This window comes from Protopterus annectens, chromosome 6.part0, assembly GCF_019279795.1.
Source record: "Protopterus annectens isolate FY-2018-M chromosome 6.part0, PAN1.0, whole genome shotgun sequence".
In the NCBI taxonomy this organism is placed as follows: domain Eukaryota; kingdom Metazoa; phylum Chordata; order Ceratodontiformes; family Protopteridae; genus Protopterus; species Protopterus annectens.
In genome coordinates this window covers 379,767,933-379,791,698 of record NC_056737.1, presented here as the reverse complement: position 1 = coordinate 379,791,698, position 23,766 = coordinate 379,767,933, and the positions used below count along the sequence as shown (strand labels likewise).

At 40.9% G+C, this 23,766-nt stretch overlaps 1 protein-coding gene across 4 annotated transcripts in view; it reads right to left on the bottom strand.

The window, feature by feature from the left end:
* ABCD4 (ATP binding cassette subfamily D member 4) overlaps window positions 1–23,766 on the bottom strand; it is a 1,648,172-nt gene that overhangs the window by 1,034,462 nt on the left and 589,944 nt on the right. For all 4 annotated transcript variants that reach the window (XM_044074118.1, XM_044074117.1, XM_044074119.1 and 1 more), the window contains one exon: window positions 4,407–4,546. In XM_044074118.1, coding sequence (XP_043930053.1) covers window positions 4,407–4,546 — 140 coding nt within the window. The remainder of the gene's footprint in view (window positions 1–4,406; window positions 4,547–23,766) is intronic.

The following is a 23,766-nucleotide window of genomic DNA, read 5'->3' as shown; positions in this document are numbered from 1 at the left end:
GAAACCACAGTGGTTACAGTTACCACAAGGCACTGTGTTCCTATCTTCCTTATCAGATATCTTTTTGGAATTCACCTTTTTAGGTTTACATAACAATCTCTTTAAATTTGGTTTGTTTTTAAAGGCAAAACTAGGTTCGAACCCTGTTATAGCACCAACCTCCCTATTGGATGACAGAATTTCCCAATGTTTACTGTATAGTTCTTTAATCACTTTGGTGTCCCTACTATATGTCATAACAGGTCTTACTGTATCTCTCTCTTAACAATCGGGGGATTTCTAAGCTTTGATTCCCTTCTGTAAAATAGGGTTTAGCTGTCGTGGACCGTAGTTCATCAACCTCAGAAATTGCCCTCTCTATTGCTTCTATATCATATTCCCTATCAATGAATCTCTTTCTTAACTCTTCCACTTCAATTTTATAGCTACCATCTAGGGGATTGTACCTGGATGCTCTCAAAGACTGACCTTTCAAGATGTTATAGAAAATATGCTGTGGATGCATGCTGCTTTTATGAAGCAGCGTATTCCTATGGCATAATTTCCTGTGAATGGAGGTATTCAATGCTCCATTCTCCAGTCTAGTTATTTCCACATCCAGATATGAAATCTTCACATCTGAATAATATAACGTGAACTTTAAAAAACTGGTTGACTCATTCAGATGATGCACAAAAGTTTCAAGGGTCTCTACATCCCCCATCCACAGAAAACAGGTCATCTACAAATCGACGGTACATCCCTACATATTTTCTGTGGATGGGGGATGTAGAGACCCTTGAAACTTTTGTGCATCATCTGAATGAGTCAACCAGTTTTTTAAAGTTCACGTTAAATTATTCAGATGTGAAGATTTCATATCTGGATGTGGAAATAACTAGACTGGAGAATGGAGCATTGAATACCTCCATTCACAGGAAATTATGCCATAGGAATACGCTGCTTCATAAAAGCAGCATGCATCCACAGCATATTTTCTATAACATCATGAAAGGTCAGTTCTTGAGAGCATCCAGGTACAATCCCCTAGATGGTAGCTATAAAATTGAAGTGGAAGAGTTAAGAAAGAGATTCATTGATAGGGAATATGATATAGAAGCAATAGAGAGGGTAATTTCTGAGGTTGATGAACTACGGTCCACGACAGCTAAACCCTATTTTACAGAAGGGAATCAAAGCTTAGAAATCCCCCGATTGTTAGAGAGAGATACAGTAAGACATGTTATGACATATAGTAGGGACACCAAAGTGATTAAAGAACTATACAGTAAACATTGGGAAATTCTGTCATCCAATAGGGAGGTTGGTGCTATAACAGGGTTCGAACCTAGTTTTGCCTTTAAAAACAAACCAAATTTAAAGAGATTGTTATGTAAACCTAAAAAGGTGAATTCCAAAAAGATATCTGATAAGGAAGATAGGAACACAGTGCCTTGTGGTAACTGTAACCACTGTGGTTTCATTAATGAAGAACCCGTATTTATTCATCCGGTTACAAATTATAGGTACTATTTTGATACTAACACAGATTGTAATAGTAAAAATGTGGTTTATCTCGCAAGGTGTGATACATGCCCAGCCTTCTACGTAGGCAAAACTAACAGGAGCCTTAAAGAACGCATAAGGGAACATAACTATAACATCAGAATAAGTTCAGAAGTAAATGCTTTAGCTAAGCACCACCAGGCATCAGGACAGAACCATATGTTTAAATTTAGTGTCCTACAATATATGAATATCAACCCTAGAGGAGGTGATATCGTTAACTTGACCTTAGAAAGTGAAATGAGGTGGATAATCAGACTGAAAGCCGATGAACCACCAGGATTAAACGATAAAGTTCAAGTTAAACCCATTTTGAAAAATAGAAGGGTATATAGACCCAAAAAATGTTACTAGTATTTTAGGAATTTGAACAAGCATTTTGAGTGAGGGTTTACACACAGGCAGTATATGTGCTGTACAGTTTTTTATAAGTTTTTTATATATTTTAAACATATGTATATATATTTTTTCTATATAAATTAGTTTAAGGATATATTATATAGCCTTATGTTCTATGAATTATGTATTTTCATGGTCGTAGGTTATATATTTATTTGAATTATTCATGTTCACTTTTAGAATAAAATATGTGCTTAATTAGTGAATTTGAAATGTATTGAACCAATCACAGCTCAATAGAATGTATTTAAATGCTTGCCTTTGAGTGCTATTTTATTAGTCTGAAGAAGCCTATTGGCGAAAGCGCTCACTTTGTTACTTGGAATAAATCGTGTTTTGGAATTTTAAACATTTGGATTCCCTTTTTGTAGTGGTTTGCTGACTTCCTTTAGCTGGTGTGGATTTATCGGTACTCTGGACTGATATATTGAGGTGTAAGGAGTGTCTTTAGCATCTTTTCAGGAAGAGCGTGCTTTTGGTGAATGGTTGTATCTTGTTTTAATTTTGACACGCTGCTCCTGATCTCCGCTTGGTTGCTGTACATTTTTTGCGTGACATTTTTTTTTGGGTCATCACTAAATTGCCTATTTTGTACTTTTCCTTTATATTTATCTGTATATCTTCTAAGTTTTTCTGCCGCTTCTGAAATTTTTAATTTATTATTTGTGATGGTACATGATAGATCCCGGTCTATTCTAATACTGTGCACTGCTTTTATCACATTTATCTTTGTTAGTATTTTTGTTGATCTATTCCCTCTTCTATAGTCTTCTAACAGTGACACTTCTTGTCTTAATTGCTTTATATTTTTCTCTATTTGATACTTCCATGATGGCATTCGATTTCTCCCCTTCCTTTGCCTCACTACCCTGTGCTCTTGTGGTAGAAATTTATCAGTCATTAATTTAGCTGCACAGTAACATATCCTCTTTACTTCTGTTATATCACATGGATCTCTATGGACAGTCATAATTACTGTGTTCATTTGTTTTATCAGACTTCTGGGAGTTTATTGACCTTCTGCAGTCTTTCATTGATTTTAATATATCTATGTCCATTAAATCAAGCAACTCTTCCCTTAGTTAATTTTCTTCCAGACTGAGGGCACATCCTTTTTTTCCACTTCCTGCAGGCATTCTATAGAAAGTTGTGTAGCATCGTCTTGTGGCACCTTATCACAATTTCATCCTGTGCCATCCATTGCTTTGTCATATGGAAACTCACTGGCCTATCACTCCTCAACATTGACTTCAGGGTTTCCGCAGTGTCCTGTTCCTACCCTTGCTGTCTAGCTTTAAGCAAACGTTTATACTGGTTTCCCGTGGAAGGCTCCAAAATATCTTGATATGGCACCTGACCAATTGCTTCCTGTTCCACTAGTTTCTCCTTAATTTGGATATCCATTGCTCTAGCCTGTTGTGCTGATTTCTGCATTAGATTTTCTACAATGAATCCTTCACTTTGCAGGTGCTCCATAACCTCAATTTCTACTTCTTTAACTTCTCCATTACTGATCTCCTTTTCTATTTTTCCTCTTTGTCTTCTTATTTTTTGTATTGTAAAATTTTCCAAATCCAGATTCCTTTGCCTGTATTTCACTTCAAATATCTTTGGTGCTGCTCTTTTTGTATTGGTTAGTTTCGCTTTCTCCTTGACATAAATATTACACCATATTAAATCTCTTTTTATTTCCCATGTCCATATTTCTTCTTCAGATGTCTCCTGATCTTCCTGCTTCTCCTTACTTTGAGTACTCATTCCATCATGCTGTGATGTAGTCTGTTAGACTTCCTACATTAAATACTTCACTCCGACAATACTCCATAACTTCAACTTCTATTTCTTTAACTTCTGCTTTACTAATCTTCTTTTCCACATTCCATCTTTGTAATATTACATTTTTTATTGTGAAATTTTCCATATCTGGATGCCTTTGCCTGAATTTCTCTTTGAATATCTTTGCGACTGCTTTCTCTTTATTAATTAACTTTGCTTTCTCCTTTGCATAAATATTGTAGCATATCAAATCTCTACTCTATATCAAATCCATTACTATGTAGAAAGGTGGATGGAGCATTAAACCTCTTGGGTGGCGTGTTCTAAACATGGAGTGCTAACTAGCAAGGATGATCACATTAAATAAATACCATCATGCCAGTGCTAGTATAACTACATGGGAGAAGATAGGGGCAATGCTACTACTTAACAGCTAATAATCATAAGCACAAGTTGTGAGCTTTCAGTGTTGTGATGGGTGGTATTAACAGAATTATAAATGGATGCCTTAAAGGCTGACGCAGAATATAAGTGGAGTGTGTAGATGGTCCTCAAAGCAAAAGACTACTTAGACACCAGGAATCATTTGGCTACATCAACAGAGCAAAAAATGATGTTTTATGCATTTTATTCATCATTAAAGAGCATGAATTACTTTTAACTACATTAAAATAGAATGTACTTACGGATTATCAATGTCCTCACGCAGCACATTGAGTATATAGTATGCTCTGCCATTGAAGTAGAGGCTGTGAAGGTATTCTGTAAGGGTTTTCCTCCAGTTTACATACATCAGGTTAGAAATAAACTGATCAAAGCTTTTCAACTATGAAACAGAAAATAAAATAAAAAAAAATGTTTAATTGTGTGAACAGAGCTCTATACCACTTACATTGAAGTCCAATGACAAAACGATATGATTGCTGGATACATCTTTTGTAAAGAGGTAAATCATTTAGGTTATGTCAAAACAAGAAACTTCTTTCTCTTTACAAGTCCACAAGAATTTACCAAAGAATTCTGTGACCCAACCAGGCATATACACTCAACCTCAAATCTACTACAACTTGAACCTTACATGTCTATCTCAGAGACCGTGGTCTCAAGATCTTCTGAATCCTCAAAAGACCCTGGGACAATGGAAGAGCAGGACACTACAAGTATGCATGAGTATAAGCACATGAAAGGGCACACATGGCACAACAGTGTCAGTCACAGAGATACTAAGTGTGGGTGCTCGCTGACATACCAGCCAAAGATAATACAGTGTGATGGAAGGCCAGTGACAGGTCTGGAACTGGTTTTGGAGTGAACTTCTCAATGCTACATTCCCACACATGACACTCAAGCTCACACAATATCTCTCTCTGACAGAATCTCTAATGCAGGGTGACAAGAGAGGGTCCCCACTTGACAGCCACCTGCTAGCCCATTAAGACCTAGAGGCTGAACCCAGCAAGAGAGTACCTGACCTGAGTATCCCCAATTCATTAGAATATTGCTCCACTTAAAGAAATCTCAATCCCTCCAAGCTACACGCTCTAGGGACCTAAACCTAGTCACCACAATAAACAGAACATGCTGGAGGGATAGATTCCTGTCCCAGAGACTTCCCATACTCTGGAACAAACTACCTATCTATATCAAACAAAGCTCCTCATTAGCACTCTTCAAGAAAAATCTTGATGATTGGATGGGAGATAGGAAATTCACCCCGGGGATCACGTCTGTGGCTAAGCTCGACAGGGGCCCAGGAAAATAATTTTCTTGGGTGGCAAAAGCCAGGGTACCTTTTTGGCTATGCTTATATAGGCCCTAAGGCCAATAGCCTAGTACCTACCTATGATCCAAGAGTAGGGCAACCAACATGATAGCAGTATTGTACACAACTAAAGAGAGCTCAGTGCAGAGAGAGTACAGTAGTAGAAGTTAACTTATAACAGAAGAGGTCTGAACAGATAACCATTGCACTAGCCAAACTATATGGGACTTATCCTGCCAAAGATACTGGACATCTTGCCAGTCTACAAAGTTTTGGGCTCCTTCCTTACACACTGTGTTCACCCTCAGCATAAAATTATGTACTGGTATAAGAGGGATGTACAGGTGTGTCCAAAATCAGAGCTTTCTTGGCCAGAAGGGAATCTGAAGCTCTAAAAAAATGTCAATACAAGCAAAGAAATGTCTTAAGAGTATAGGTAAAGTAGGGTACTTCATTTTAGACAATGAAAGAGGAGGGAGAAAGAGAAAGGAGAAATGTGAGTGGGTGCTAATACTGAAACAGTGATCTATTTGAACATCTACTTCTATGTTAAATTGCACAACTGCACTGTTCTTCATTAGATCACTATTGCAGCAGCCATAACTATATAGAAGGACTGCCATAGCAAAGGGAGATGAATGGCCTAGTTTAAAGTAAATGCAGAAACAACCTTTAGCAAAATATGGTTGGTTCCAAGACCCATCCTTTAAGAAAAGTCAAAAAAGGTTGCGTAGACCAGGGCCTGTAATTCACATGTGTCAAGCTGAAGTCAGAGCAATGAGCAAAACAGTCTTCCCCATAATGAATATTAAAGAACTGGCCACAGGACCAAACAGGGAGAGAGATAACTTTTCCAACAAAACATTAAGTTCCCAAGGAGGTGCCATTTTTTCTAGTTGGTCTAACGTAATATCCCTTTCAAGAATCGTTTAACTTGAAATAAGGAGGAAAGGGGATCGAATGGTAGACAAGCAGAAATAGAGGAAAGTTGCACCCTGAAAGAACTTTAGGCAAGACATGAAAATGCAAGGAAGATCCATGGTCAGACATGCTGAAATGGCCAATAAAGAAACCTTAAATGGAAGAGTAAGAAAGGCCACTGGATAGTAACCCACACAAACATTGTAAAACCAGACAGTAACTAGCCCTGAATGGGTGCTGGTGTGATGGTAGCAACTAGAAAAACTTTTCCATTTGGTAATATATGATTTACTAGAAGCTGGCTTTCTTGCCTCTTTTACTACCTGCTGCACATCCTTAGTAAACAGGTGCCTAAAGGGGAATTAAGACCCTATCATCCAGGTAGTCAGCTGAAGTTGACTGATCAGGGTGTCTCAAACACTCCAGGTCTTGTATGAGAAGATCCACTCTGAGGAAGCTTGTGGTAAATGCCCCTAGCCATTTCCAAAACAATGAAGAACCACTGTTGCCTGGGTGAGAAGGTAGTAACCACAATGATCTTGGGGGATTCCTTCTGAATCTTTAGAAGTAACCTGGAAATCAATGGAAAGGGTGAAAAAAGATACAGAGCTTTCCTGTCCATGGAAAATAAAAAGCATCCGTCTTCCAAACCTTCTTGCATGAAGCCCTGGAGAAGAATCTTGCCAACTGATTGTTCAGAGAAGGCAAACAAGTCGATTTGAGTAACACCCCACAACTGGAGCAAATCTTGGAAGACTCCTTGATCTAATTTCCATTCATGAGAGTCTGCTCTTGTCCTCCTCAGCTTCTCTACCACACTATTTTGCTCAAACAGGCTGTAGGATGCCTGTAGAGTGAGACTGTGCTGTGAAGCTATATCTCAAGCTGACGTGGCTGGTCTGCAAAGGGGATATGGCCTGGTTTTCCCTTGCTTGTTGATGTACCACATCACTGTGGTATTGTCTGTAACAATGTGAAAATGTCCTGGGGACCAAAGATGATTCAGAGTGTTGAGTGCCCGGACTAGGGCAAGCATTTATTTTATATTTATCCACCTGTGTCTGTCCTTGGTGTTACACACACCTTGCACTCAATCCTCCTGCACTGCTCCCCAAGCAAATTCTGAGGTGTTTATGGTGACTGACTGCTTTGGAACAGGAAAGGGCAAGAGAAGACCTGGATTTATGGATATTTGCTGTCTTCACCAACTGTTTTCACTTCTGACAAACCCCAATACTGGGATTTGGAAAGATATTGGATGTTGGTGCTGGGAGCAAGGACACTTCAGATATCACTGTATCAATCTCATGTGGAATTTTGTTAGGGGTATCATATGACCTAAAATCCTGAAATATTTTCTCACAGTGATGAAAGTCTGAGTGGAAAACCTTAGAAATAGATCTAGATATAGATCCATTTTTCCCAGTGGAAGAAAAGCTCTTTGAAATGAAGTGTCTAGCTGACTCTCCAGGAATGTAATCAAGTGTTGTTGTTGTTGTTGTACCTTTCGGCTTTAGGGGTCGCCACAGCGGAACTCCGGTCCGCTAATGATTGGCAGTAGATTTTTACGTACCGAGTTGCCAGCCCTGACGCACAACCTTCAACGAAGGTATGCCCATTCACGCACGTCTCCACACAGAGGACGCTTTAGCTGAGAATCTAACAGGACACAGTCTTACTGTGAGGCGACAATGCTACCGCAGCACCACCACGTGAAGGAGCCAAAAATCTTTCACCCAAGTGAGGGACTGCAGAGCATTTTTTAAAGTGTCAGGAAAGACAAGAAAGTCTAAATATGGAAAAATGTAGACACCATGTAGCCTGCAAAGAGCTACAACTGGAGCTAGACACGTTTAAGTACACACTTTGTGCAGTGTATATTCCAAAGAATAAGGCAGTGAGCTGATAATGTGATTGAGACACACAAAACTTTAACATCTAAAGTCTGGATAAACAGGGATGTGATAAGCATCTTTTCAATCTAGTGTTACTACGAAACTTGAATGAGGAAGAGATAACAGATTGTGAAGGGAGAGCATTTAAATTTTTGGCACTATGATTAACAAGGTTAGGAAAGAAAGATTCACAATTGGACTCCAAGCATTTTCTTCATTTGGCCCTAAAAATCTCCTCGAATAAAAACCTTTCACAACCTGCGATGGAGGATCTGATTCTATCACTCTCTGGGAACAGCGTGTGATGAAGGACAGGTAGAAATAAGAGTTTGGTCTGGTGGATGTGAAATTAGCCCTGGAAAGGAATAATTTCTTCCCAAGGGCATCTAACTTTGATGATGATCTTCGGAATCCATTTGCCTGAATCTGTTGCCAAAGAGAAAAGTACAGATTCAGACTTTCTGAAAGGGAAAGGAGGTTGCCAGGGTAAGAGGGGGACAAGGTCCCTTGAACAGTCATTCTGACTTACTGGACTGTCCTTGGCTTGGTGGGGGTGGGGGGGTGGGGTCCTGAATTTTTGGGAACTTATTTGCCATTTCTTCTTAAATGTCTGTTTACCTGAATTTTGTTGAGACTATTTTGTTTTTAGACAAAACTGAATGAAGTGTTACAGAATCCCTTAGAAAAATTGGAACAAGAGGGCTGAAAAATCGATTCCTAGTATCAGAGTCATACACACACTAAACAATGAATAGTGTGACTTGTGCAATTAATAAACTAAATTGTTTAAAACAGATTTTTTTTTTCCTCAAGACGAAACTGCAAGCAAAACTGTCCTTATACTATCACAATTAGTCAGATCAGCCTGACAACTCAAAATTCTAAAAATCAAAGTTGCAGAAGCATACAATTTGTCCCCATAGTTATCAAAAAACATTTCATCCTCATCAAAAAGAGTAAGATTGCAATTAAAAGTTATGTATTCACCATAACTAGACATCTGTGCTTTCCATTCTCATTTTTCCTAAACCCATGAATTCAGATCTGATCTTCGGATCCGACGTGGCCCCATACTCCAGACTTTGGATCCAGCTCTTGAGCTGCTCCCTTTACCCACAATGCACCATTCGACCCCCATTATCTTAGATAGAGTTTGTTGCCATAGAACCCTATAGCTAAACAGAGACAGGTATAGCTGACAGAGGGCTCAAACCCAGAACTGTAGGTTCTAAATACAATCCTATAGGTCTCTCCAGAAAAGATGGGTGGGGAATGGATGGGAGGGAAGTTGAGAAGAATGAAAATGGACAACACAGATGCCTAGTCACAGGGAGTACACAACTTTTAAATCTGATGTTATCCTTTTCATTCTTCCTCAGGCCATGAGACAGTCTCCAGCTACACTGATCTTGGGAAGTCCTCATGGAAGGATATTTCAGAATATAGCCAAACCAAAGGCGTCTCTGTTTCTAGAGATACTATCCAATTTGTAATGAGTAACAAAGGTATGAGCATTGGACCATGTGGCTGCAGTGCAAATACCATCAATAGATGTTCCTGACTAAAAAGCAGATGAAGCAGCATGGATCTGATTGAATGAGCCTTGGGAGGTTTAGGTAAGGCCATGCCTTGTTGAGAATAAATCCAAGAAATACAGTCTGCAATCCATTTGACTACAGTAACTAGAGAAAGGACAACCTAGCCTTTTGGTAAAAAAGGGACAAAGAGTTGATCTGATTTTCTAATTTGTTCTGTTCTGTAAAGATAAAAATGTAACTGTGTGTACATCAAGGAAATGCAGCATGTGCTCCTTTATTCAAAAATTTTGGAAAGAAGACTGGTAAGTGATTAATAGTGGTAATTGATTAATGTTATTTTCAGCAGCCAGTTTAGGTAGAAAAGAAGGGTTTGTCCATAAGGTAACACTATCTTTATGAAAAATGATGCAAGGTGTTTTTGAGGAAAGAGCCTAGAGTTCAGATACTCTCTTTGTAAAAGTAAGACTACCAAGAAGACTGTTTTCCATGAAAGGAATTTTAAATAACTTTTTAGATGAAGGTTCAAAAGGTTTCTGAGTTAGACCTTGTAGCACAACTGTAAGATCAAAGAGGTGAAATATATTTTATTGGTGGTCTGAGAAGAAAAATACCCTTTAAGAATGATTTGCATAATTTGGACAAAGCCAACAGATGATTTCTGTCACCTGTGTAAAAATTAGAAATTCCTGCCGTTTGAAGTTTGATCAAGAAATTCACTCCTTCCTTAAAAAGTACTACTAAAAACTGAAGTACTGCAGAAAATGGTGCAGAGAAAGGATCAAGATCATTATTCAAAGCCCAAAGGGAGAATCTGTTCCATTTGGTCTTGTACACCTTTTTAGCAGATTCTTTTTGAGAAACCAAAATAACGGTACACACAGGGAAAGAGAGCCTGGGCTGCCATTAATGCAAGTGGAGAAACAATGCGGTTAGTCTGAGGGCCTGGACACTGGGGTGCTACATTCTTGACGATTGAGACAGGAGACCCGGAGATGGCTCTAGTATCCATGGTGGATAATGAAGGTGAGACCATGGGAAGGGGAACCATACTTGTCGAGGCTAGAATGCGGCAATGAGGATGACTGAACTATTCAGCCTGTTTGTTTTCTGCAGAAATTTTGGTATCAAGAGAAGGGGAGGATAAGCATAAAGGAGACCGGAGAGCTAGTCATGGACTAGAGCATCTCTCCGGGACTCCTCCTGAGGGGGGATAAGAGCGAAGTTCCTGATGCGATTTTTGCTGTGAGGAGACAAAAAGACTGCAGCAAGGCTGGCACCAATGAAGGAAGATCCTTTCTGCCACACATTGGTTGAGAGACCACCCTTGAGGCATCAGGATTTATCTGCTTAGTTTGTCTGCTAACATGTTGGCATTCCCCTGAATGTGCATTGTCAGTAAAAGTTGGTTTGATGAGATTGGCCATTTCCACACTCTCATGGCCTGTCTGTAAGATTGAGTTTCTCCCTACTTGGTGATGTACCAGATTATAGACATGCTGTTGGGTCTGAATTGCAATCGTCCCCAGAGGGAGAGCATCTTGAAAAGCCTGCAATGAATTGGACAGCTCTCACCTCTAGTACGTTGACATGCAGATTGGTCTCTTGAGAAACCTTATGCCTTGGGCCATCCTTCCCAGGAAATATCCCTCACACTAGTTGGGAGAAGTCTGTGGTCACTGTGGCCAAGGTGGTCGGCAAAACAAAAGGTCAGCCTAGATGAATGTCATCTGACTGAATTCACCAACAGATGTGTCATTTGCAAACTGAAGTTAGACTGGAAAAGATAGGGGGACTAACACAGAATGGACCACTGAACAGCTAGAGTCCATGGAACGATACACGTAAAGCAACATGCAAAATCAAGTAGTACACTGGCTTCTGCCAGGGTCCCATTCACTCAGTCGAGCTTTGACAAGTTCGAATGTCATATGGTCGAAACCATATGTTCGAACTTGTAAAACTTTGAACGTTGCAACAGAGATCTCCGTAAGGGAGGCTTTCCCTTTCCTGCAATGTAGTGCAATCTCAGAGTTGGTATATTTAAGTAGCGGGGGTTGTGGGAGGTGCAGGGGGGTTGCCCCCCTGCTTACAACCTTCAGGTAAGTTTTTTATGTTTTTTTTATTATTATTATGTTTTCGAACTTTTAAAGTTCGACCATATGGCGTTCGAACTTTTAAAAGTTCGACAACGTGATATAGACCCCCTGCTGCCATACAGCCTAATCTTGCTGGAGGAAATGGGTGGGAGATTAGTAAATGAATCTGATTTTTTATGATGGATAATATGCTATGAAGTGGTAGTGAAGCTATTTGACTGTATTCAGAAGTATTCCAATGAATTCCAGGCTCCGGACTGGTATCCGGTTTGACTTGGTATAATTTACTGTTATTCCTAGAGACTGCCAAATGTGGAGCAAATAGTCCCTGGCAGGCATGAAAAGATGCTTGGAGGGGGCTGTGAGGAGCCAGTCATCCAGATATGGAAACATTCGGAATCCTTTGAGTCTAAGATGAGCAGCCACCACTGCCATACACTTGGTAAACAGCCAGGGGGCTGTGGTGAGTCCAAAGGGCAGGGCTCTGAATTGATAGTAACTGGTTCCCAGGTGAAACTGTAAAAGTCTTCTGACGTGCCAGTCCATTTTGATGTGATGGTAAGCATCCTGAAGTCTACCAAGCACATCCAATCGTCCTTGTGAAGAACAGGTAGGATAGACTATACTGTGACCATTCAAAACTTTGACTTCTTCACATACTGGTTCAAACTGCTTAGATCCAAGATTGTTCTGAGGTCCCCGGTTTTCTTGGGTACTAAAAAGAAGTGTGAGCAAGTTCTGAATCCTATCTGATCTGGTAGGACCCGCTGGATAAATCTTCTACCAGCTTTTGAATTTCTTGTGCTGTGGCCTTCCTGTGACTGGATGGTACATCATAAAGTCTCTCTTGTGAAAAGGAATTAAAAAGAATGAAATAACCTCTGGATATGATTTTTAGCACCCATGTATGTTTTGTTATATTTGCCCAGGCTACTGGGTCCAGGGATAATTGTCCTTTGACTACTTCCAGAGTGGAACAGTCAGGCATACACACTTCAGGAGAGCTGAAAAGGTCTGCCTGGAAAAGAATCTCAGAAGCCCTAGTTCTGCAGGCCTTTTCTGCATCTAGGGTGGTGTCTCCTATTAGAATTTCCTCCTCTACCACTGGGGAAACTGCCCTTGCCCAGATCCTGAACAGGTCTCTGGCATTTATGGAACCAAATTTTCTTACCACTTCCCTGGCTTCTGGAAAAGATCTGTTGAGGGGAAGAGAACTTGATTACCATAGCAGACAGGATCTTTCCATCATGTTCACTACAGGTAAGCTTCTCTTTCACTGATGGCCCACAGAGGGAGGTGCCATCCAATGTGGCATTGATATAAGACATCTTAAAGGTTCAAACTCGCATAGCCGCATCTGGGCATGTCTCCTAAGGGCAATGCCTGAACCAGTCTCTCATAAGTTGCATTCAGCCGTGAGAGAGATCAACCTCACTGAAGCATTTGAAGTAGACAAAATAGTGGCCAGCTATGAGGACGTTCTTTTGAAGTTCTCGGCGGACATGGACTCCAACAGAATTTGAAAGCTCTTTGGTCAAATCTTTCTGAAGCCTTGTGAAGTGTGCCAGTTAACTAAGAGACTTCAGTGCAAAGGCTGCAGAGATAAATATTCACTTTCCATATCTGTCCAGCACCCTAGATTCCCTGTTTGGTGGAAGAACAGAAGTGCTCTGTTCTGCTAGCTCTTTTTTGGTGGTTCCTGTCACCAACATAGCATCAACCGGGACTCCTTTGCTCCAGTGGAATCTGTCCTTTGGTGGGGCTAAGAACTTGTCAGGTCTTTTAGAGATAGGCTCGACATTATCAGATTCCTTCCAAGCATGGTGGGAAAACCAAATCAATAAATACATCCACCAGGATGGTAACCCAAGATATAGACAGGCCAGAACTAAAAGCTTCCAAAAATACTGATTCTTACGGAGAGGGGTTTTGGGAAGATAAGCCACCTTTTTGCTTTAGGATCTCTAAGATGTCTCTGAAGGAGATGTCATCCAGTGGTGATCTGGGAGACCCTTCCTCATCAAAATCGGAATCCTCCATGAGTGACTCCATCAGGTAGCCAATGCGTCTCCTTTTGCATGTTCTCTTCCAATGTACCTCCTCTGTGGGATGTTCAGGTGAAGTGTCAGAAGAGAGAGGCAGTTCATCTACTGGAACTGATTGGACACTTATTCGAACTGACTGTCCCTGTGGAGTAGGTCTGACTGACTCAGAGCTCAAAGCCAACAAGTGGAAGGGTGTTGGATCCAATAAATAAGAAGGTGGTTCTCTGGAGACAGTAAAAGCCTTTTCCACAACCTCAAAGGCCAATGGACCTGAAGAGGTTTTCAACCAACCTCCACGGAGCTGAAACTCCCAACAAAGGTAGGTCTCGACCTCTCTTGGATCTGTGCCTCGAGGAGGGGAACCAGATCCAAACTATACAGGGCTGAGACACTGAGGGGAAGGGATGGATCCGACAATATCTGAGTTGATCCTGGCCCCTCAGATCCAATGTAGACACTTTGGATCCTGGGCCCGTTCTGTTCGAAGAGGAACTAATCAGGGATATAGCTGGAGTCAAAGAAGTTATTTTCTTCAGATCCGATGCTGAACCGCTAAGGGATTTTGGATATTGAGACTTTGAAGCCACTGGATGGAGTGGAGAAGAAGATACAATTGGAAGACTCAAGAACTTGATAGGGGACGGAGTTGGCAAGACTCCCATCTGGATCTGAGCTTGGAGAAATTTTCACATCATCCTATCCACATCTGCTTTTGATAAGCTTCTGGAGGGCCTAGAGGAAGTAGTGGTTGGCGGCCTGGAATGTTTCTTTGATGTCTGAAGCAATGGAGAATGCAGGGTGGGTGAGACAGCTTTCATGACACAATCTAGAGTTTGGCTCCTATAAGAAGCACCAAGTTTCAGATACAAGGACTTAGGATCTGAAGGTGATGCTGTAGGACTTATTGAAATCACTATAGGAGCTGAAACTTTGGGATCTGAGGTTTTAGGGTCCACGGATTGGGTCTTTGGATTCAACAGAGTCAGATCCGAAGTTCTTCTGGTTTTGCATGGTGGCTCCAATGAAGACCTTGGGGATTTCAGTGAGGAGTGATTTCTAAGCTTCAGCAGAGCATATTTGCTACTTCTGGAGGGGTTTTGAGCCTCAGAAGATGATGAAGCAAGGAGAAGACCCTTTAAAATCAACTTATTCCATCTATCTGCCAAGGCTATTGGATTAAAAGTGGAACAAATGGTGCAAGGAGTATCCAAGTGTCTGCCTCCAAGACAGTATATGCACTCCTTGTATTGGGGATGTTATGCCCACAATTTTTTGAATCTTGTTGGTTTATCTGACATGGTAAGCAAATACACAGAGGAAAACGAAGATAAAGAAAAGTTTATTTTTGTAGAGAAAAGGGAAAATTAGAAAAGGACTGCAATTATAAACAATGGTAATGATTACAGATACCTTGACAGTAGAAGAGGAAGCAAAGCAATACCAGCAATGGTAATCAAAGTTCTTTACTTGTCAGAATAGAAGAAAGAAGAAAACCAGTAAAAAAAAAAAAAAAAAAAAAAAAAAAAGATCCTAATGGCCTGTGAGATAAACTAAGAGGGAGGACAGTCAAAGATAAGAAAACAGTATAAAGTTTTACATTAGAAAAAAAAAAGTTGAAATAACTCAAAATAAAACTGCTAATGCTTGAGAGAGGAACCTGCATCTGTTTGTAATGGCGGAAAACAAGATCTGAGGTAATGGGGATGGAATGGTGCATTATAGGTAGAGGGAGGAGCTCAAGAGCTGGATGCAAGGATCAGATCCAAACCCATGGGATGAGGAAGAATGAAATGGACAACATCAGATCTAAATATTCAACAGCAATAGGATCAACTAAAGCTATAGCTGCTGGCTCAAGGTTGGAAAGACTGTGTAAAAAATTAGAAGAATGTGGAACTTTACACATACTATCTGCCTTTTTGGGGGTAGCTGGCTGACTGCCAGGAAAATTGCAGGCAGTGTGACATCTTTCAAAATTTGTAGAACTGAATGTTCTGAAAATTCCTTCTGTAACTACTGCATTTTTTGAGGGACTGAGAAACCTCAGTATTCTCCCAATGCAAACACTGGCACATTTTGGAAATAGTCTCAGAGAAAGAGAAACCCCCACAGGGAGAATGCGAAACTGAGTTCTCCTCCAAGTCTGAAACGGAAATCAGAGGGGAAAACCCCGTCTCTCCCCCTTTATCTTCCTGTTCAGATTCAGAATCTTGAACCTCTGTAAGAAAATAGGTATCCTCCTTTCTTTTACCAGAAACTACTTGAAAAGAAGGATCAATAGTCCGAACAAACCCTGTGCCAAACCCAATAAACACTACTGTCTAAGGAGATTTAAGGAGTAGACACTTGTTTAGTTTTCTGTTACTTTTTCATATAAAACATGGAGCCAATAGTGTTATTAATGGCAGCAGCAGCTTCTTCAGGGATGGGCACAACATTCTGACAAAAACAGGGAACTATTCCCTGTTCTCTTTCCCAGGACTCTCCCTTGCCCACTGAGGGGTCCCCAACAGCCACAGATGAAGTGGCTATAGGTGCTACACCAGTGGAATCTGGGGTAAAACACGAGTGGTCTGAGGATAAACTAATGGCCATAGCAGTCACCCACATGCTTTTAAGGCAAACTGCAACCCTACTGTGGTGCCAAAGGATGTATGCTTAACTTTTTCTTTTTCTAACTGGAAGGAGGACTGACAGTGGGACCAGTAGTTTGTTCTATGGTCAAGTTAAAAAATGGTGCCTCTTTCTGGTGGAAAACAAGCAGCAAAAGCTGGTAAAAATTAAGTCTTTACAAGTAATTGTTTTTCACAAAAACACATAAAAAAACACATTACAACACTTTGCAGCCACTGAATAAAAAACAATTTCTCCACAGGAAAAAAAAGTTTTTTAATTACTTTAGACAATTTTTACACTGATGGGGGAAAAAGTGCGTTATCGCTTAAAAGTACAACAACACAGTCTCATGACAGTCCATTGAAACTGTGACATCCTACCACAGCCACTGCCAACCAATGTGTGACATGGATATCCCGCCTCTTGGCCAGTAATCAATGAGCCTCAATCCTCACCACTGACACCTGTAGGGGAATGCTAAATGGGAGGATAACAGGTACACACACACTATTTCCAGATGCAGCTCTCTGCATCAAGTGCAAATTCCCTTAAGAGCACACAGAGACCACAGTCAGTCCAGGGTTGGTTCCTCTCTTTCTCCAGAACCCCGATAAAAGACTCCCAACTGGCACAGCTATAGAGTTGAGTCATTAGCCAGGATTCCAAGCAAAGTCCTCCAGCACTCTCTCTGTCCAAAAAGTGCTTTGCGTCCCTGCCCAAGTAGCTGACACACACACTGAGATTTTGATTTATACACACACACACACACACACATACACACACACACACACACACACACACCTGGGAAAGACTGGCACAGATTTACTAGCTATGCCCCCTTCCGCCCACACTACAAGGTAATTACCACTGCCACTAGAACCCCTTGACAGCTACTTTAAAGCCCTTAACAAAGGGTGTCCAATCTTACTATGTAATATTAATATTAATACAAATGGTAGTTTGACCAACAGCAAGGCTGTTAAGAGTGGCCCACACAGTGTCACCAAACAAATATGCAAGTACTCTCAAAACTTAAATACCTCTACAAAGATCAGCCACAATGAAAAGTTTAAATATATTTAATAATAAATAATAAAAGAATGAAAAAATACTAATTATATATATTCACAGTGACATCAGATTCAAAATCACAGGGAATATTTAAAACAACATTGAAGGCAGTTTCAAACAAAGAAAAATATTATCTAAACTATCTTCACTATATTCCTCACTGAATCTACGATAGTTATACTATTCCCTAGTAACTTACTTATAGAGCAAGGCAGATGATGTGGTGAATGGTTCTTGTTGTCAGGTTCAAGACAGAATATAGAATGCTCTGTCTCACCAAGAGACTTTTCAAAATAATATGTAAAATACTACTGCTGGGACAGCTTGCAGAATGACAATTTCTGGTCATCCGACTTCTAATTCATAGGCAAAACCCCCATTGCTTGCAGCTGGCAGCATTTAGCACCAACCCGTAAAAATACAAACACAAGGGCTTTTGATATGATCTGTTGAGCTTCTGGAAGTCGTAAAACAGCTAAAGACTTCCACTCTTCCTGAGTTGCAATTAATTCATCCCAAAGACAATACAGAAAGATTCCTAGTACAGACTGTGCATCTCTGGCTGCCTTATAACCTGTGAGATAGCATCTTTATGGGTGAGATAGCATCTTTATGGGAGTGCCTATAAAGTGATTTAATTTCAAATATTTTTTCTAAAGTTTGCTGGTCGCAGGTTAACCCTCCAGTTTTCCTCTGTTAAAACAGATACATTTAAACAGTTACAACAGTGCATGTACATTTCTGCTCCCTTCCAACAGGGCACACTGTGGATACATTTTAAATACAAACACTTTACAAATACCTTTTCAACACAAACATCTGTACAAAGCAGTTTGATAAACATAGCATACAGTTCTAACACATTTGTAACACAAGCATCTTATATAAATTAGTTTGATATTCACAAATGACATATAATTACTTACAAAATTCCAGCTGGCTGTGCTGCTAGCAGTATCTACTTTTGTCACAGAAACACAAACTCTTAGTTTTAAAATAATTTCCCTTTGGGAGAAAAATCTTCCATTTTAAACATATTTATTACTTTCCTGTTCAGGAAAATTATCTGCCCAGCAAAGGAATACCACAAGCTGACAGTTGAACTTTCAAAGACCAAGTACTCTTCAATGTCAAGAAAGCTGTGAAAGGCTTGGCACCCAAACCTGTTTTAGTCAGGTCCAAGCTGCCCTGAAGCTTTGGAAGCTGGAAGGCTGTTACATCCTTTGCAGGATACAACCTATATAGCCAAGGTTACTGCACCAGTGATCAATAGGATTAACATTTTGGGTTTTTCTCTGTGCACAGTTTCTACATCTCATCTTCTGATTTTTGCAGTTTTATCACTTCATCTAAACAGCTAGTTAAAGCTACTTCTATTTTTTTCCAGCCTTTTATTTGACTTGATATTCTTTCAATGTTTCATTTATTTCAATCACCTCTGAATATATTTGATTACTTTTTTTCCCTCTTAATTATAGGAAGCCATCTCTTGTACCAAAGCTGAAGCCTGAACTGCTTTTTGCTTAACAGCTGAAGAATTTTTCCCAGTGTTCTGTAGCTTTTCCATCAGAGTTTCTTTCAAGTTCTCTAAATTTCTTTTTTGCTGGCATCCAAGCAGCGTAGTTACCGGTCAGTAACTGAATTTTACCCCAAATGACAATTCACTGGTTTCTTTTTCTCAGTTTTTGTTTTCACACTGGGAGACCTGAAATTAAGCTGTTGCCATATATGAAGTTTTGCACCTTTTCATACGTTTGTTTACGTGTTAAATTTCTGGTACCTGTACCAGTTACTCAAGTCTGTTCTTCTCTAAGAGGGTATAGACTAATGACTTTCACCCATGCCTCTTCAGAAAGTACAGTTTTGTACCTACCATAAATGTAGATGTTCGAAGATCCACATTGCTGCAGTCCTTACATATGGGTAGTCCGCTGTCCTCGGTCGGCCCGAATACCAAAGTATTAGGCTGACGTCGGTCATGGGCGCTCAGAACTGACATCAGAGCGTCAGGGTACAAAAGCACATGACCGACGTCATATCCTCAGTCTTTTCTTGCCCCAGATGTCAGAAGGCCCTAAAAAGAAAGGCCACAGCCAAAAACAGAAAATTCCCCCAAAACCACAAGTACAAACAGAAACTACCACCCAAACCACACCACCATTCCAAACTGCAGAGGGGAAGGAGGGAGGGTAAATTGGACTGCAGCAATGTGGATCTTCGAACATCTACATTTATGGTAGGTACAAAACTGTACTATGTTCTTCATCTCACATTGCTGCAGTCCTTACATATGGGTAGAATCCCAAAGCAGAGGTAAAGGGAGGTTGGCAAAATCATAAAGCATTGGGAGCTGCCAAAATGCCCTGTAAAATTGCAGTGGCAAATCCAGCCCTAGATTTAGAATAAAGTGGAAGGTGGTAATGTTTGGAAAAAGTATGCACTGAACTCCAAGTAGCTGCTTCCAAAATATCTTTAGTAGCTACCCCCCTTAAAAAGGCTGTAGAAGTGGCAGTAGCCCTAGTGGAATGAGGCCTGATTCCAGCCGGAATCTCCTTACCATGATGGGAATAACAGAAAGCAATACAAAAACCAATCCACTTAGAAATAGTTTGTTTTGAAACAGGTTTTCCCTGAGAACCGAAAGCAAAAGAAACAAACAACTGCTGAGACTGCCTGAACCCTTTAGTTCTGCTCAAATAATAACGCAACTGCCTATGAATATCCAAAGTGTGCAAAATCTTTTCCCCTTTATTTTGGGGGTTTGCATAAAAAGTAGGCAAATGAATAGTTTGGTTTAAAGCCACACTAGAAACCACTTTAGGCATAAAGGTAGGATTAGTACGCAAAGATACCCTATCCTTATGAAAAATTAGGAAAGGCTCCACTGCCATAAGGGCCTGTAATTCAGAAACCCTTCTCGCAGAGGTAATGGCCAACAAAAAAGCAGTCTTCCATGATAAAAACTCGGCAGTAGCTGCAGGCTCAAAAGGTTGTAGAGTGAGTTTCTCCAACACAAAATTGAGATCCCAAGCAGGAGTAGGAGCTCTACGTGGGGGTCTTATGTTCTTTGCCCCTCTAAGAAATTGCTTAAACAAAGGATGAGAGAATAATGGAGGGTCACAGTCATAGTGAGCAGAAATGGCTGCAGCATGAACCTTTATAGAGGAGAAAGACAAACCCTTGTCCAATAACTCAGTAAGATATTGAAAAGAAACACTTAAATCAGGCTTGGAAACATCAAAGTCCTTTGCTTTGCTCCAAATAAAAAACCTCCTCCATTTATCAGCGTAAACTTTCCTTGTACTAGGCCTTCTGGCCTCCAAAATAACATTCAAAACTTGTTGTGGAAGCTGAGACCCTCCAGGGTCTAGAACAGAATATGCCAGGCTGTTAGATGCAGAGACTGAATCTTGACATTGAGTGGATTGCCCTCCTGGGACAAAGGTGTGGAATCGAAGGCAAAGGCCATGGAGGCTCCCGTACCAAACTTCTCAGTAGTGGGTACCAGTGTTGTCGAGGCCAATCCGGAGCTATTAAAATCATAGATGGCTTGTCCTGTCTGACCTTCAAGAGTACCTTTGGGAGGAGAGGCAGAGGTGGAAAGGCATAGACGTGAAGATTGCTCCAACTGAATGATAGAGCATCCACTCTCCAAGCTGTGGGATGAAACATTTTTGTGCAAAACTTTGGCAACTGGTAGTTTAGTGGAGAAGCGAACAGATCTATGTCTGGAGTTCCCCATAACACTGTCAACTTTCGAAATACATGAGGATCCAATTTCCACTCGTGGGGATCCACTATCTGTCTGCTCAACACATCTGCTAAGGAGTTCTGTGCTCCTGGTAGAAACCTTGCCTGAAGATTTAGCTGTAAACTGAGAGCAGTCTCCCACAAAATCATTGCTTGCCTGCAAAGAGGGTACGAATGTGTTCCCCCTTGCTTGTTGATGTACCACATGACAGTTGTGTTGTCTGTTTGAATCAACACCTGTCCTGGGAGAAGTAAATCCTTGAAAGCCATCAATGCAAATTGGACTGCTAACATCTCCTTCAAGTTGATATGCAAATGTTGAAGTCTGGCAGGCCACGTGTCTTGTACCCATTTTCCATTGAGATGTGCTCCCCAAGCTTTGTCTGAGGCATCCGTCGTTAGAATCTGACTCACCTCTGGTCGGGTCACAGAGAGTCCCTTGTTTAGGTGACATTCCTGAGCCCACCACAAAAATTCCTTTTGAATGCAAGGTATTATTTGAATGACAGTGTCCAGATCTTGGCAGTGTTGTGTCCATACATTTTTGAGATACCATTGAAGCTTCCTCATATGCAGTTTGGCATTGGGAAGCACCAGAATACAAGATGCCATGAACCCCAAGGCTTGAAGGACTGTCCTTGCAGTCAGCCTGGACCGAAGAGACAATTGATGGAAGTAAAGAGAAAGATTCTTTTGTTTGTCCGGGGTCAAAAAGGCCATCTGGGATGCTGTATTCAGTCTCACACCCAGAAAGCACATGTCCTGAGAGGGTACTAGACTGGACTTTGTTTCGTTCACAGAATACCCTAGGCACCTTAACACTGCCATCACATACTGCAGATGATGAAGTTCGTCCTTGTCTTGAGCCAGAATCAGGCAATCGTCCAAATAAGGATAAATTTGTATTCCTCTTAACCTGAAGAAGGCTATCACTGGAGCCAGAACCTTTGTGAACACTCTGGGCGCAGTAGATAAGCCAAAGGGCAATGCAGAGAACTGATAATGAAAAGTCCCAGCCCGAAAACGCAGGTACTTTCTGCGACTGGGCCTGATAGGAACATGAAGATAAGCCTCTTTGAGTTCCAGAGTTACCATCCAGTGATCTTTGCCCAGCAGAGGTAAAAGCTGTTGTAACGTCAACATTTTGAACTTTGGAATGTCCAGATATGTGTTGAGGATAGATAAATCCAAAATCGGTCTCCACGTGTTCCCTTTCTTTGGTACTAGAAACAGGCGAGAATAAAATCCTAGGCCCACTTCTGACAGAGGAACCGGTTGTACAGCTCCCATTTGAAGAAGTAAAGAAATCTGCTTGTGAGCCTCTAGCTTTTGCTGAGGAGGAACGTCTGGCATGCCTTTGAAAGGAGGCAAGGTATGGAAATAAAACTTGTAACCTTGGTTTATAATGTCCAATACCCATTTGTCCTGGGTGATTAAAAGCCAGTTTTGTTTGAAGAGTGCCAACCTTCCTCCCAAAGGTGCTGCCAGGCAAGAAGAATCTGGCAGCTGAAAATGCAGGTCATTGGGCCTGTTTACGAAAGGACTGGCCCCTGCCCTCACCCGAAGATTGTGCAGGTGAACTCCATGTTCTAGGCCTGAAGGTACTCTGAGCTCTGCCCCTACCACGCCTAGATCTACCCCTAGACTGAGAATCAGAGGAAGGATACGCCCACCCCTTAGTAGGCCAATTTCTACTAAACTTTGGAGGCTGCACCTGCAAAAAATCTTTAACAGTCTGCATAGACTTAGCCTTGTCTTCCATTTTCTTCAAGACTGACTCCACAGGTGGACCAAACAAAACTTCAGACTGTAAAGGAGCATCCAAAATCCTGGTCTTAACATGCTCTGACAAATTCTGATCCTTAAGCCAGGCGTGCCTGCGAAGAACTGAACCAGTGGCAGCCACCCTAGAAGAGGCCTGTAAAGCATCAAAACCACACTGTAAAGAATGCTTACCCACCTGTTCAGAGACATGTACCAAATCCTGTAATTCTTTACATTCTATGCCCTCTGCCAGAGCATCCACCTTAGATTTTAATTGAGTAAGGAGAAAATTCTGATACTTCAACATATGAAACTGGCAATTCAAAGCCCTCATTGCTAAAGTAGAAGAGGTATACACCTTTTTACCCCATCTATCCAAAGCTCTAGCCTCTTTATCTAGAGGAACTGGATTTTTTACCACAGAGGCCCTGACACCCTTAGGTCCCTGGCTGATAGTTTCTGGGTCTGCCCTAGGACTCTTATAGAGGTATTTATGAGCCTCAGGCACCCTGTAATACCTATCCGGTTTAACTGGCGCAGGAGGCAGAGAATCAGGATTAAGGGAAGCCTCTGAGAACACATCTTGAA